Consider the following 15,458-nt stretch of genomic DNA (forward strand, 5'->3'; position numbering starts at 1 on the left):
ATTGACTCCTCTCATATAAAATAGTTTTATTATATATATGGACACAGAATTTCTATCAATGAGAAAATAAGAGCTTTTGCTTTTTTGGCTGCACCTGAATACAATCGCAAAGAAAATCTGAAAGTCTGTGTGAAGTTGACAGAGGAGTGTCGTCACTTCCATCTTCATTGTGGGAAAACCACTGTGCAAATAGTTTGTGGGGAATCCCTCAACAGGAGGAGTTTCAGTGCCGGATGAAAAGTGGTCGAGAACAATGGACACAATAAATCCCGATCAATAAAAGATTCCCACGAGCTTTCTAGCAGCCACTTTGTGTCGTAAGATTTTACATTAGAAAGAGACAAATGGTTTAATTAAATACAAGATGTTGTAATAGTCTCGTAACAACCTGACAGTAAATAACATCTATTTAGAATTCCCTGTAAATCAGCCAATGCAGCGACAGTAAATAGCTGCTTCAACGTCCATGCATCACTAATAATAAATATTTATTTTGCTTTTGATACATTAGGTAAATGTTAACACTTAAAAATATAGTATTATAAATATTTCAAACACAATATCAGTGATTTCTTTCACCTAAACTTGCCTGATCTTAGGAATTCATTCATAGTATTTTTATTCACAAGAGTCATAAACTAAACTATTTTAAAAGGTCACACCATCGTGGTATTTTATTATATTTTCATTTTATTATTTTACACATTTCTATCCATTTTATATATTTTATTTTACTCCTTTAGCTTGTTTAAATTATTACTGAATATTTTGTATACATACAGATGTTATCATTTTTATTTATTTTAACTCTTTAAACCTCCTTTATTCCAGTTTATTAACTCTTTAATTGGGCTTGAAATGGGTTTTAAACTGTGCTTTTTTTTATTTTAAATTGATTTTACATGTATTTGTCTTTAATGTTGTGTTGTTCTAAATGCCCCTGCACCTTGAATCTAAACCTCTGTGTGTGAATTGTGACTTTATAAACAACACAACTCCAGTGAACTGAATGAACCACGTGTGTTTCTCTGGTCTTTGGGTTGGGTTTTTTTTCAGTGGCCAGAATATCTCAGCTTCACGGTGGAAGTTACAGGAAATGGTCAAGTTAGAATAAGAAGTAAAAAAAACAAAAAAACAAGAGCACATAGGGTGGGGTGGGGGGGATTCCCTGGGTGCAGCTCCTCCCTCTGCACAGTTAAAGCAGAAGGAGGTGAAGGCAGCAGAAACACAGTGAGACCGTCTGACCAACATAATGCTGCGACTCACCAGCAACATGCGTCTCTTCGTGGTGGTGGTGGTGGTGATGGTGTGCCAGGAGATGATGGTGAGTAAACTGGTGGATTCTGTTTTCAAACTGCTTATTGTGACGTGTGATCTCTGCCACCAGGTTTTTATCACATGTACAGTAAACGTGTACGTGTAGGCGAGTGTTTCCTTTATTTCTCTGCGCTTCAACGTATTCTATCTGTACTTCACTCCCACGTTGTGTTTCTGGCTCGTTCTGATGTTAAAAGTGTTCATATTGCTGCACAGTCACGGTTAGGTTCACTTTCACTTTCGCTTTCAACCCAAGCTGACGCTGCTCTCACACGAACACGCGTGAGTTTGGGCTGAAAAGAAGCAGCAATAATAACAGATTGAGACGTTTTAGAGCAGAAGTGTCAGAGAGTCGCTGATGCTGAGTCCCCCCCCTCGAGTTCACGGTTGGTAAAAAAGGTTTGGGACTTTCCACCCACTGTAATCTCTGAGGAAGTGAACCAACTGTGCACACAGAGAAACTCCCCCACCACCACCAAACCGTAGTTTCATGTTGCTTCATGCTGCTTGTGTTTTGCAGATGCTGACCTCTGCTGTGTCCCGGTGTGACCCCCTCACCCAGTATGACCAGGCCGGCCAGTGCTGCACAATGTGTGCTCCAGGTAAACTAAGTCATTCACACCTTTAAAAGAGAGGCTGCAGTTTAATTTGTAAAAACAGAGCTGTGAACTGGATTGTATGGCTCTTCTTAGATGAATCCTGGTTTCAATATTAGATTCGTTATCAAATTTCTAAAAGTAAATGTACCTTCAACACAAATATCTGCAGTTTTAACGCATTTGAGGGAAACTATTCTGCCTGACCAACATCAAGTGGATTGGACGATAACACAGAAAAGATGATTCCTGGATGTTTATCTTTCTACGGAAGCGTGTCGCTCCGTTTGTCTGAATCTTACATTTATCTTTGTGTAAATCTAGAAAATTCCACTATTTTAAAACAAGCATCAAATGAGCATCACTTTTCAAGAACAGTGTCACCATTGATGCCAAAAAACTTTTTCTTTTGCTTTTGGTTTTCCTCCTTGTTTTCTTTTCATTCCTTGGTTTCACTTTCAGTCACGTGTGATGAACACAAACAACAAACGTCCGCCAGAGGTCAAACAACAAACAACAAACACAATCCTTTGTTAGATGAGAGGATTGATGGTGTCTCTCTGGTCAATGTGGGAAACAAACAATTAGTCCATCAATCATCAAAAACAAACACATTCTGATTTTTAAAATCTGTTAATCATTTTCTAGTACAATTTTATAACAAAATAAAATGTCTGTGAAGCACATGTTTTTTTGAAACGTGCTCTATAAATAAAGTTTAACACTTATATGTCATAAATTACAGAACTGATTATCTTTTGGCTTATGGACTTCTGGTTGGACTTTTTTATGACCACTGTTGCCTTTTGACATTTAATGACTAATTATCACTTCATAGAAACATATAACGATATTACTGAACCATGAAAATAAGCAGTAACATACTTTATAACCTCGTGCACAACCACAATAGCTTGTTTTCACTTTCGCTCTTGTACAGCTCAAACAGACCAGACGTGATGTTTTGATAAATGTAAGCGGAGCTGTCAGAATCAGGTCAGCTGCTCTGTTTCTGCTGCAGCTCTGAATTTTATGAGACAAACGTGATCATCACAAAGAAGAACGATAACTTGGCAAGAAGGGTTTATCCCCCAAAATGTCAAACTATTGCTTTTCCTCTTCCCCGTCACACGTTTGCAAACACTGGAGCGTTTCACTGTGTGTTTCAGGCACAAAGATGTTGACTCTCGGCACGTGTTCCGATCCTCAGTGCGCAGAGTGTGGACCCCACAAATATCAGGATGAATACACCAGGGACTCCCAGTGTAAACGTCAGCCGTACTGCGACCCGAGTAAGACCCGACAACACAAACCTGCTCCGGTCACAACACAACATCCAGGGACGATTGTTCAGTGTTTGTTTTCCTCTTTCAGATAAAAACCTGGAGGTTTCCCTGCCAGAGAGCAAGAAGAAAGAAAGCACCTGCACCTGCCTGCCGGGTTTCCACTGCTCCAGTGTCACGTGCGTCACCTGTGTGCCGCACACAACCTGTGAACCAGGGCAATGGGCCAAATCCGTAGGTAAGACATCATCGTACAACTCCTGGAGACGTCCGTGTGATTGGGTCAGAGCTGTCTCTGGAGTTTGTCTTTTTATTTATTTAAGAACACAGCAGCAGAAACATCTCTGGAGGGACAAGTTTCTGTTTTACGTCTTCTTCACCATCTTCTAGATATTTGCATTCTTTTTGCTTTTTCGTCATCATCAACTGAGATCCATCCGAATAATGAGAAACTCCAGAGAATGCCCAAATTATCGGATCTGTCTTTGCAACGTGATGAATCTTTGTTGCCGCTCGGCTTTCAGGCAACCACACCCGGGACACCGTGTGTGAGAGCTGCCCCGAAGGCTCCTTCTCCGTCGGCACCTCGTCGGACAGTGTGTGTACGAAGTGGACAGAGTGAGTGATACAGTCACACGGCCATGAAACACACGTATGAACACACAACTACTAATAGAGTAGAATGGAATAAAAAGCCTTTATTGCACTAAAGAAATCGGTACAATGAAATGAAAACCTGTGCAAATTTATCAAAAACAAGTTTAAAATTTGTTATAAAGCAAAAAAATTATAAATACTACAAGAGTGGCTTCATGTTATTGCCCAGAATGGATTTTTCCACTTTAAAATAGTCTGAATATATATAGTAAATATGTCAACGAGTCATATTTATGAATGGGTAGACTGAAGAGGAAAAGAAAATGGTTCTTAAGTCTATTCTTTTGACCCTTGATGCTCCTGTAGCGCCCACTAGAGGACATAAAAGTGAACATTGTGTGATTTTCCTGTCGGGTGGACAGGAGAGTTTTGTATTTACATGAAGGTGAAATTTGTTTTTCACAGTTTTAAACTCCAGTCTGCCAGTCAGGGGTAAAGCAGTTTGACGTCTGTGTTAGACGAGTGGACTGAAACCTCTCTGATTTGCTTAAATAATACATAGAGAACACACATCTGGAAATTCACCACATCTGGCACAAGCGTTCACTCTGATTCTCGGATGAATTTGATTAGAAATTTGGAGAAGAAGGACAACGTGTGATCTTAGGAACACCTGAGAGAATCCTGTCAAATCTTCACTTTGTTTCCGTGGGTTAACTGATCATTTGAGTCTGGGATAAAAAATGTTCAGTGTTTGTCGGAGGCAGGTCTCCACAGTGTGAGATCAACCCTGCGCCACAGACACCTGTTGTGTTACATCCTCACCAACACTCAACACTTTCTCTCATTTCGCACGAGAGAAAAAAACCCCGGGAATTCTCCTTTAACTGTGTGTGATTTTTGTTTTGTTTTGCAGATGTGAGAGTGGATTCCACGTCCAAGAGAAGGGAACCCACGTATCTGACATCGTCTGTGGTGAGTTCCGTGCAGGAAGCCGAGCTCTTCTCTCGTGTGTCTCTGACAGCGCCCTGCAGCCGTGTGGTTAGAGGTTTTTTTTGTGTGACTCAAAACGAAACCTCCGAGGTGACGAGACCGTTCATCTGTGTTGGTTTGTGGTTTTTAACTGTGGGTTTGACTCAGTTCACCTGCACACAACTTACTGAGCGCAGACTGAAACTCAGCTTTTCTCCAATGACAAATGATAATGACAAATAAAGTTTATAAAAGAGTATTTTAAACAAATCTCACTTGATAAATAACTCTCTCAAACTGCCTTAATTAATTTTTTTAACAGTATTTGTAACCTTGACACCCCAAAACTGTGAGGTGGCACATTTAAACATTTATAAAGATATATATATATATATTTTCCTGAAGTATTCCTTCGAGTGGCTACACTGAGCATGGTTATGTTCTGGTTTTGTTTTTACAGTAACTAAAGGTTTTGCGTTATATTTGTATTAATTCATTTCTTACTGTTTCTGTTCTTGCAGAGAAAAGTCTGCGGCATCAAGGAGGTCTGATCGCAGCCGCTGTTGTTATTGGCAGTTTATTGATTGTCGTTGTACTCGCAAGTTGTGTTTGCAGAGGTAAGCTGTGCTGGGGCTCTTATATCATCTTTAATGAATTCACGTGTCAGTAACTCACCTCATGTTCTCATGTTCTCATGTTCTCATGTTCTCATGTTCTCTTTCTTTTCCTTTGTGTTGGTTAAAGCAGGAGACACAAAACAAAGGGCAAAGGTAAATCTGATTCTCTTTCCTCTTTTGTTGCCTCGTGTTTAATTTAAAAGTAACAGAGTAGTGCAGCTATTAACAAAAAAAAAAACAATTTACTGAGAGGGATATATGCTGCATATTGTATTGTTACTTTCCCACTTTATTCATGTTCTTGCAAAGAATTAGATGAGAAATTTGATGCCACTTTTATATCTCTAAGCTTTTTTAAGAATCCAGGCCTGTGGGTGGACACAGGTACATGTTGCTTAAATTGCTAAATCCTCAAAAGCTCACAAACTATATATGTTTTATCACCTATTTATTAACCCGTTTTTAATTTGACAAAGCCAAAGTAGCTGTTTCTGCCAGTTTCGAGTCTGTTAAGCTATGAAAATCAAAAACCTGGCTTTATATTTCTCTCATATTTTGACACATGGACATTAACGTGTTAGATTAATGTCAAACTGTTCCTTTAAATGACCTTTAACTGAGGTTTCGTCCACGTTACTACGTCTTTGCTTGAAAACGCATCAATTCACATCACGTCAATGTCCGACCAGTGTATGTGAGCGGTCACGTGATATGCATCTCCAGGCGTGTTAATATGGAAGAGGATTCAAACTAATGCAGAACCATAAAGTCGAGATTCCCCTGAAAAAAAGTAAAGCAGGTTTTTTGTGATCGTGAAATTGTAAACCTTGAATTTTCTTTCCACAACTGAATCTGTAATATTCTTTATTTCTTTTTCTCTTTGCTCTGGTAGGGCTGTCTGGAATCGTGCCGCGGAGACCGGGAGAATTTACCGAGGGAACCCTGCCTGCTGTTATTCACTCAGGTCAACGAGATCGAGAAGGATCCTGAACCGCGGCCGTCACAGGAGGAAGAAGAGACGAAGATACCGGAGGAGAACCTGGAGGAGCAGCGGGACGAGCTGCTGTCGGAGGCCGTTCTCAGTGAGAACGGACAGTTTGTGACACAGGAGAGGGGCAAAGGCTCAATCCAGCCCCAACAGGAGACAGAAGCACAGACGTGCACGGACGGAAAATCCTCATTCTGAACAGTTTGTAGATGTGAATGTAAATGTTACGACTCGTATTTCACTTGCACTTAATTCTCCTTGTGTAAATATATTTCCCTTAGTGTCAACCATGAAATTGAAACTGCTGCAGTAGTGTAAAGATTTTAGAGTGTTGCATGCAACGTGACTTTAATGTATTGGTTTTGTGTGTTTTGTAATTAATGGGCTGTTTTTACACGTGTTTGTGTTTCAGTTTGCACGTGTTCTCTCCCTCTTGTGTATTAGAATGTGTTTCCAAGTATAAAAGTGTCACTAATAAAGTGTGTAATGGCGTCTGGTCCCTCCTCTGCTTTGTTTACCACATGAACATCAGCCATGTTTGGCCCATGCACCGTGCGCTTGGAAGTCGGAACTCGGAAATTTCAATATCCGAGTTATCTTTAAAGTCTCGAACTTTAGCCTGTGTTTGTTTCCACTTTGGCAATTGAGCACCAAAATACAATTGAGCCAATTTATTTCCAAACCATCACAAGTTAAAAAGAACCAGGGACCAACTGTTAATTTGGTGATTAGACAGATAAAATACAAAATTAAAAAAAATTGAATTCTTGTGTTTGCATTGTGAGAAGGTGAAAAAACTGATGTCATGTGATTTAAAAGCTTCTGCGGTCAAATCTATTCCATTAGCTGTTTTTTAAGGGAGTGTTTACACTGGCTGCCATTGGTCAATCCACCAGTTCCCATGAAGCTTTGGGGGATGAAAGCCGGAAGTGTAATGTTGCCCCTAAACTTTACCCCGTGTTTGAATCCACTGTAGCAAATTGGCACCAAACGTCAGCCGAATTAATCACAAGCAGTTCCTCTTACAGTTCCCCCCAAAATGTTCTCGTAAAATTGTCTTTGGATTCGTAAAATACCGAAGAAAACTTAAAAACATGAGAATTCTCGGGCAAGCTCTGGATTTGCAGGAGCGTCTTTTCCCCCCCTCTTCGTTCTGAGACGATTTACGGACTTTTATTCACGCAGGACAGGAAACTGTGAAAGTGTAAGTGACACTGAATCTAAAAACTATGTGACTCATGTGTGTGCATGTGTTTGAAACGCGAGGGACAGAGTTTAAAAGTCGTGCAACTTCCCCCATGAGCTGTGTTTTGATTAATGGACCAAACCTCTATCACTATTCCCGCTGTTTTTAGCGCACACGTGGTTTTTTACCTTCACTTCACCAATTAAAACTGGAATCAAATTAGAATGAGTGGAATAAACTGTGATGTAGTTCCTCTCGGTGTCCTCAGGGGGTCGCTGCAGACTCGCATCCATCTGGCCCCTGACACTGGAGATATGAGGAGTTTTTTTTTATCAGGCCTCATTTTACAGTTTCACTCCTCTTTATTCTTTTGTGGCCTGATCTCCTGTTTGTTGTGAGGAAAATAAATCTTCTCTGTGTGTTTTCTGTTTGAAGGGATTTGCATGGAGAAGGTTTGGCCCCCCCGGAGGACAACGGCTCTGCAGGGCCTGCTTCTCCCAGGGGCCCCCCCCTCATTATCCCCGGATTAATGGAGGTACGGCCCTTTGAATTTACATGGGAACAACCTGGGTGATTGATGGAGAGGAATCCCTTTGATTACCGCTAAACATCACTAACACCCCGACAGGTCTAATCCGTACCTGTGGAGAGGAACACCTCACTTCAGTTTGCACTCACACAGGATTTAAAACTTTTCTTTTCCTTAAGTTTAATGTCAAGGATCACTCGGCTCAAAAAAAACAACCCCCCCACAGTTCCTGAACCGAACCAGAAAGTCAAAAAGGAAGTTTTTCAAAATCCGGCCACATAATATTGTTGATATAAAACCCAGAAGTCTGTGATGATAAACGTTAAGATTTATGCCTTTTACATTTGGTGTTAATGGTGAATTTAGTGAATAATGCCCGGATGTGTCGGCCTGCAGATGTTAGTTTGCATCTGGAATCTGTAAAGGAACCTTAAACTCACACCCGGATTTAACCTTTGACCTCCAATAATCATTAGAATTAACAGAAGTTTAACTCGAGTGAGAACAGCTTCTTTGTTTCGTCTTCAGCTCGTTTTCTTTTCCTCTCGTCCCCGAATCTGCAAAACGAAGCTTTAGACGGAAGTTTTTGTCTTTTAGTTTTGGACTTGTTCTGTTCTTTCTTTGTTTTGGAAGATTAAATAAAGGGTTTGATAAGTTAAAAACTCTCAGTTTAGTTAAGAATTATACTAAAGCAAAAGTATTAAGCCTTTTTAAATCTATTTTAATTTGCAGCTGCGATACAGCTGAGCTTAGGTTTCCAGGCTTTTAAACCATAAACCCTAAATTCGTAGAGAATACAGAGCAGTAAAACATGTCCGATTATCACCAGAAGCTGGATTTTATTTAAGCAAAAATATTTCTTCACGATTAGACAAAGGAAACATAATTTACAGGTCGTCGGTGGAAAAATACATCTACATTTTATTTACAGTAACACAACGTGTTCAAAGTCTTTGGTTTCACAAAAATACAGAATTTCATTTCGTGTCAAAACGTCAGGAGTTCCCTGAGGTCTGAGAGAGTAAAGTGCAAAAGCTGTGGAGGAGGTTTGAGTCTGACACTCAGATAATCTCACGAGTGGAGTAGCACGCGGGCACGAACAGCCCGTTCCTGGAGGCCCAGTCTGCCCACAGCTTCCCTGCCGGGTGGTAAATATGCTCCAGAGGTTTCTTCACAGTCTCTGAAGTCGCCGTCTCCGCCAAAGACCAGATTTTGGGTTTTTGACTGGAGACGTTGTCTTTACTCTCCAGCCCGGACGGCGTGAGACCGGAGTCACTCTGTTCAACTTTCTTCACAAGTGCGTGTTCTCTGTCTTCGTGCTGCTGCTGCTGGTTCGGCTGCGGCGGCATCTCCAGACGCGCGTCCACCGGGGCCGAGCTGTCCAACGCGCCCTGCACGCGCTCCTCGGTGTCTGCGCGCTCGCTTTGAGGCTCTTCCTCATCCAGGTGACACTTCTCCAGGGGACCGTCGTCCTCGTCGCTCTCTCCCTCCTGCTCCTCATCCTCCTCGTCTGATTTCCCCTTGCACGCCCAGCTGACCCTGTTCTCCTTCTTCAGGCGTCGCCTCGCGTTGGCGAACCAGGTGGAGACCTGCGTGAGGCTCATTTTGGTGATGATGGCGAGCATGATCTTCTCGCCCTTGGTCGGATACGGGTTCTTCAGGTGCTCGTTCAGCCAGGCCTTGAGCGCCCCGGTGCTCTCTCGCGTGGCCACCTTGGGGACCCTGCCGGGGTCCTCGGTTGCACCCGGACGGTAAGGTGGGTAGAAGGGCCCCCCCCGGGCCAGGAGCGCGTGATGGTAGGGAGATGCGGCCTTCAAGTCGAAACCGTTGGTCTGGAAAATAAAGAGAAGAAACGTAAGAAGCAAGCCAGGGAATCTCGCTTGTGCGTAATTACGCACGGAGTTGGCGGCTCACTGCGCACAACTTAGTGAGTGAACTATTGACCAAAACATAACGGAAAGATAATCAATCTGAACGAATTCCTATTAGTTCTGACAAAGTTTCTTTGCAGACATTTCTACACAATTCAATTTGCGAGAGTCAAATCTTGAAGAAGAGGTTGGTGCCTCCTCTTATTGTTCAGCCACTGGAGATTGAACTCTACAAACATGTTGACCTTGAGATCCTCATATTAGGAGTAAAACAATTCTGTGATTTAACAACTCACCATGTGCGCGATGTGCCTGTGGTGCGGATATGGGATAAAGTTGTATCCCTGTAGTCCTGAGTATCCTAAGGGAATCCCAGCTGCCATCGCTGCCAGATGCTGGGCCTGCTGCTGGTGCACGCTCCCCAGCATCGGGATCTGATATCCAGTGGGCATGCTGATGTTCCGCTCCAAGAAGAAGTTGCCAAATCCAGTTTGAGATGCGGGCATCTTTCCTGCGTCCCAGCTATTCGTAGGTTCGAGTGAGTGGCAACACAAGCGCCTGGATCCACTTATATATACACCCAGCTGCCAGCATGTGTGTGTGTGTGTGTGTGTGTGTGTGTGTGTGTGCGTGCAGGGGGAGGAGAGGGAGGAGAAGGGCTGAGAGACGGGGGGGGGGGTTGTCCCACTGGTATTGACTGACAGCTACGTTCAAAAGACCCGCAGCTTTCACTGGCAACAAATCCCATCAAAGAAGCCCTCCGCTGTTCCTTTTTGCGTTTTCGTGGAGAGGCTGAATATTCGCTACTTATCGCAACTCACTGATTTCTGCGGAGTTTCAATTCAAACGCGACCTCTTCTGCTGGGAAGCGAATCAAAGACGCGCAACTTTTTGCATTTTAAAGTCTGAAACTTTACAGAAATGGTTAATATCAACTCCAAGTTTCGTTTTCTGATGTGTTTCCACGCTGTTGTTTTTAATAGTTTTCACTTCGCTCGGTTTCACTGCGCAGGATGAAACCAGAGGTTGGTGTGAGATTTACAACATCTCCTGTCTGGCGCTAATTAAGCGCACAGATTAGAATAATTCAGGTAACGAGGTCCTGCCAGTCGCTGCTGCCGCTGCTGCTCCTTCATCACCTACAGATCTGCACTGCGGAGAATTGAATTAACAATTTGAATAACATTAAATCGCGCTAATAAACAAAGCAGTTTTTTGTTTTTTTTTACGCACGCGTAAAAGTCACCGAGCGAGATTTGTTCCACTCCCACTAGTTTCTCTCACTGCGTATTTAATACAAACACGAGAATACGGGTTTTCATTCAGCTTCATGAGCCTCGGAGCTTTTTTTTATTTGCTAATTTATCGAGCGAAGCACAACAAACTGGCCTTTTACATGTCGGAAGGTTTTGTTTAGAGCGAGGAGCCGCGTTTCAATGGCCCTAATTAAACGAGGTTAAGTGAAACAGGTGTTGACTAATGTATATGATAATTGTGAGATAACAGATGCTAATGTCTGTGTGTGTCTGTGTGTGTGTGTGTGTGTGTGTGTGTGGATGGGGGGGTTGTTAGAGATAAGAGGAGAAGATTACACTTCTTATTCCACTATCCCCCCCCACCTCCTCCTCCTCCACCTTCATGTCCTTCAAAAGAGCCACACAGTGGAGCCTGTGTGTGTGTGTGTGTGTGTGTGTGGTGTGTGTGTGTGTGTGTGTGTGTGTGTGTGTTCAAAGGAAGCTCACCTCTGTTATCTCTCATCATTCTGATAATTATTATATTCACAGTGATGCTGCTGCTGATAGCTGCTGCTTTTCAGAGGTAATAGTGGGGAAGGTATTACTGATGAGTGTCAACACATAAACACAACATTTACAGTTTGAGTTGTTTTTGTTGTATTTTATGCAAACCCCCAAAAAATGTGAATTCATTATGTAGCAATTTTAATTTGCATCAATAGCAATTTAACAAAAGTCCAACACAGTGAAGACTGATCCAACTCAGATTTGTAAAATGTTTTGTTGTTTATCAATGCTTTGTCCTTCTCTGGAATAAAAGAACGTGACGTTTATCGTGATAATTATTGATTTGGCCACATTGCTCTAATAGCCCTAATTTACAATATAATGACATAATGGCCTGGTAACTCTTTTTATTTACTTTCACTCAGCTTCAATACATTTGTTTTGTAAAAAATTACATATTTTTCATACTTTTTGGAAACAGAAGTCTTGAGCCTGCAGACGTCGGCTGTGCAGATGTGTTGTGTTGAAATTCAAGCTGCCAGTTTCGTAGGTTTAGCTGAAGTTGTTGCAGACTCCACCTCGATGAAGGTTGTAACACACACACACACACACACACACACACACACACACACACACACACATTGCATTCATGTACTTTAATGCATATTGTTTGTGAGCTGTAGACACAGAGACATAAAAAATAGATTGATATGGGAATCTCCAATATCTCAAAGTAATGCTTCGATATTAATGATTTGAATCTCTCTTGATAAATAAATGAAAGAGTTGTGCAGACAACAATTTCTACAATGAAACATTAATTCATTATTTACTTTGAAAAAAAATAATGAATGTGGGAATTTAGAAAAGTACTATTTTACAGCGGGAGTACTTTAAACTTCTACTTCATACATTTGAGTGGCAATTATAGTAGTTTTACTTCAATACATTTATTTAACAGCTATAGTTAAATTTGCGATTTAACCTGTTATTACTGTAAAGAATGAAAAAATTCAGCATACACATTTCTACGTGATAAATAAGTTATATTAATTTCATGATTAGTTATGTAAGAGTATTTGAATTAAAATTAGCTGCTGGTGCATTAACTTGGTATGATCGTGAATTTAACTTGTAGTGGAGCCTTTTCACCACGTGGTGATAATAACTTCACTCAAGTTAAAAAGAAATAATAGATATTGGAGAACTGATTTTCTTTATCACTTTGAAGTTTGTCTCCTTTCATTTATATTTAGAAATATTATCAGTCAGTCACAGTGTTTGTTTTTTGGTGTGAATCGTATATTTTTAATGCCGCGTCAGAGTCGTTAGTTCTTCCTCCGTGGGAAACGCTGCTGACCACAGATGAAATGATTTGTCCGTTATGCCAATGACAGAAAATAATTTGCCAATATTTTGATATTAAAATAATTGTTTAAGTCATTTTTCAAGGGGAAATAGTTAAAATAATGCTTCAACCTCTAAAATTGAATTGCTGAGATTTGACTTGATGGGCTGTGAGAAGCTGTGATTGGAATTTTTATACCGTTTTTTTTTTTTTTAAACCTAAGGATTAATTGTTTAACCTGATTTGTTCCTCTTACTTAAGCCTGATAGGATTACTTTTTAAATATTTTGTTGCAGATGGTGTAAAATCAAATGCTAAGAGAAAGAGAGCGAGAGAAAGAGAGAGAGAGAGAGATACCAGCCACAGATAAAAACTGGCAAAGGTGGAGGGAAGGGAGGAATTCATTTGGGTGGGGTCCACAGAGCCTAAAGCAAATTTGTACAAGAGCAACAATGGGGCCGAGCGGAGTGCAAAGAGAAGGAGGCTTATGGCATCACTGGTCTACATCTCACAACACAAACAGCTCTGGGCGGCAGCTTTTGTCCGTCTTGTAGACTTCTTTTCATTCTCTTCCTCTTTTGGCAGCTCCGTCACAATGCAGGTGTTGGTCCTGCTCCGACAGGTCGAGTTCGGGCTGTTTGCTGTGAGGATGTCAGTCGTTTACAGGAGAGAGAAAAGTGACCAAATGGAAGACGATTGTCCTCCGCGCCCGAGGAGATAACGACACGAGATAGCAAAGAGGATGAAATTATCTTTTGTCTCTGGAAACTACCTGAGACATTCTTCTGTCGGGAGAAAAGATTGGCTGCACTTTATATCTTTTCTTTAAATCCCCTGAATATCCCGAGCAGACTGTTAAATGGAGCAGGAGCCTGGTTTTGGATGTGAAACGCGACATTAGACGAGGCCAATGAACGGGCCGGGACAATGGGTTTAGGTGTGACCGCGGTTGCAGGCCGTCCCCTACCTGCGAGCTGACAAAGGGACTTAACATGCAATTAGAATAGTTCATAGATAGGTGTGAAGAAGACGACAAAAGCCCGAGGAGAATCCACAAAATCCTCAACACCTTTTGCTTGTTAGTTTATTTTATTACAGCACTCGGGGAGAACGAGGAGGAAGCAGAGACTCATGAGCTGCAGGAGCAAGTTATTTTAAAGTCTATACAGCGGAATTAAAAGAGGATGCTTGTTAATTTTAACTATTGTTTTATTTATAGTGTCTAAATAGAACTAAAAGGGGAAAATAAACATGATAGAAAGTTGAAATTCATCCAAATCTCCTCGATCAGAATGTGATGGTCTCCGTGCAGATCTGTAATTCTCCTCTAATGGGATTTTCCTGGGGCCCCGACACAAATGGGGAGATGTAAGCAAAGTGTGAATGTTATCAAGCGCTCCCACCTCTTTACTATCAGACCCCCTCTTCCCAGACCCCCTTCCACTCTTTGTCCTTTGTCATTACTCTTATCAGCACCACTCTATCATTCTTTCAAAATAGTAGTGGCACTGGAACCGCTTGCAAATGAAAGTATGTCTTTGTTTAGGGCCGGGCAGGGGCCCGCCTCCCAGCTCCCTCCTGGGTGCAGCCTGATTGACAGCCCTCCACAGGGTGAGTGACAGGCGGCGTTGCTGAGGCCGTGATGGGCCCGTGTGACAGCTGCTGGTGTCTCCCTGTGCCGGGCCCCCGGTGGGTGGGTGGGTGCGGGGGCCCCAGGACCCCTCAGCCAGGGGCCGGGCCCTGTCGAGCTCGTTGTTGCAGAGGAGCTTGTTAGGTTCTGCACCTCGGCTGCAGGTTTCTCCTCAACACGAGCAGCGAGGCCGGTGTCCTCAGCTCAGGACGCTGCAATCTGGATTCTCTCTTAAAGTTATAATTGCAAAGTTTAAAGTTAGTTTAATGAATACTTGCAAAATTCTGAATTTTGTTATTTAGGATTGTTCTGTGCATGTGACTTGTTCATCTGCTCTGGTCGAGGGAACCTCCTCTGTTCCTCTTCCTCTGTTTGGTTCCTTGTTTTTTTGTCTTTCCCTTTTAAAGTTGACGGGTGGGTTCTAATGTTGCTTGTCAAGACAAATGTTTGATTATGGGATGTCAGGCCATATGAACATCATTGACAAAAAGTCAGGTTTTCTTTGTACCCTGTTCATTTGTGGATTTACCTGCTGGACCCGGTTTTTCCGCCTCGGTCTGATTTTTCTTGTCCAGGAAGCAAAGAGGGATTTTCAACTTAAAGAACAAATCCTTTAAATAAAAAATCACTACATGTTCATGTTCAATGTTTTTAACCCTTCTACTGTTCACTTATAGTCACTGATCTCTTTCTCCATCAAGTTTCAGGGACGTCAGCTTTTCACAGGAAGTTTCCATTTGGATTTTTTCATATAATGATGGCAACAAATTTAATAAGAAACA

At 41.8% G+C, this 15,458-nt stretch overlaps 2 protein-coding genes across 3 annotated transcripts; one reads left to right on the forward strand and one right to left on the reverse strand.

Annotated features, from left to right (window-relative positions):
- The first annotated feature begins 1,181 nt into the window (after window positions 1-1,181).
- Window positions 1,182-6,862, forward strand: cd40 (CD40 molecule, TNF receptor superfamily member 5). 2 transcript variants are annotated; one of them, XM_035159006.2, is made up of 9 exons: window positions 1,182-1,324; window positions 1,838-1,919; window positions 3,083-3,205; window positions 3,288-3,434; window positions 3,721-3,814; window positions 4,710-4,768; window positions 5,287-5,382; window positions 5,510-5,535; window positions 6,275-6,862. In XM_035159006.2, the coding sequence occupies exons 1-9, from the start codon at window positions 1,253-1,255 to the stop codon at window positions 6,566-6,568; spliced, it is 993 nt and encodes a 330-aa protein (XP_035014897.2). In that variant the 5' UTR covers window positions 1,182-1,252; the 3' UTR covers window positions 6,569-6,862. The 2 variants fall into 2 exon arrangements, with proteins under 2 accessions (XP_035014897.2, XP_035014898.2); XM_035159007.2 differs by having other exon boundaries at window positions 5,513-5,535.
- A 2,037-nt stretch (window positions 6,863-8,899) lies between these two features.
- irx7 (iroquois homeobox 7) lies at window positions 8,900-10,489 on the reverse strand. Its single transcript, XM_035159009.2, has 2 exons — window positions 10,253-10,489; window positions 8,900-9,917 (listed from the first exon to the last, which is right to left on the reverse strand). The coding sequence occupies exons 1-2, from the start codon at window positions 10,460-10,462 to the stop codon at window positions 9,147-9,149; spliced, it is 981 nt and encodes a 326-aa protein (XP_035014900.2). The 5' UTR covers window positions 10,463-10,489; the 3' UTR covers window positions 8,900-9,146.
- Window positions 10,490-15,458: the final 4,969 nt, after the last annotated feature.

Source organism: Hippoglossus stenolepis, chromosome 6, assembly GCF_022539355.2.
Source record: "Hippoglossus stenolepis isolate QCI-W04-F060 chromosome 6, HSTE1.2, whole genome shotgun sequence".
Classification (NCBI taxonomy): Eukaryota; Metazoa; Chordata; class Actinopteri; order Pleuronectiformes; family Pleuronectidae; genus Hippoglossus; species Hippoglossus stenolepis.

Excerpts from the sequence above, each read along its gene's own strand:
- cd40 (XM_035159006.2), top strand. The coding sequence starts at position 1,253 with ATGCTGCGACTCACCAGCAACATGCGTCTCTTCGTGGTGGTGGTGGTG. Across the intron at positions 1,325-1,837 it reads TGGTGTGCCAGGAGATGATG|ATGCTGACCTCTGCTGTGTC; the intron begins GTGAGTAAACTG and ends TGTGTTTTGCAG. Across the intron at positions 3,435-3,720 it reads GCAATGGGCCAAATCCGTAG|GCAACCACACCCGGGACACC; the intron begins GTAAGACATCAT and ends CTCGGCTTTCAG.
- irx7 (XM_035159009.2), bottom strand. The coding sequence starts at position 10,462 with ATGCCCGCATCTCAAACTGGATTTGGCAACTTCTTCTTGGAGCGGAAC. Across the intron at positions 9,918-10,252 it reads ACAGGCACATCGCGCACATG|ACCAACGGTTTCGACTTGAA; the intron begins GTGAGTTGTTAA and ends TTTATTTTCCAG.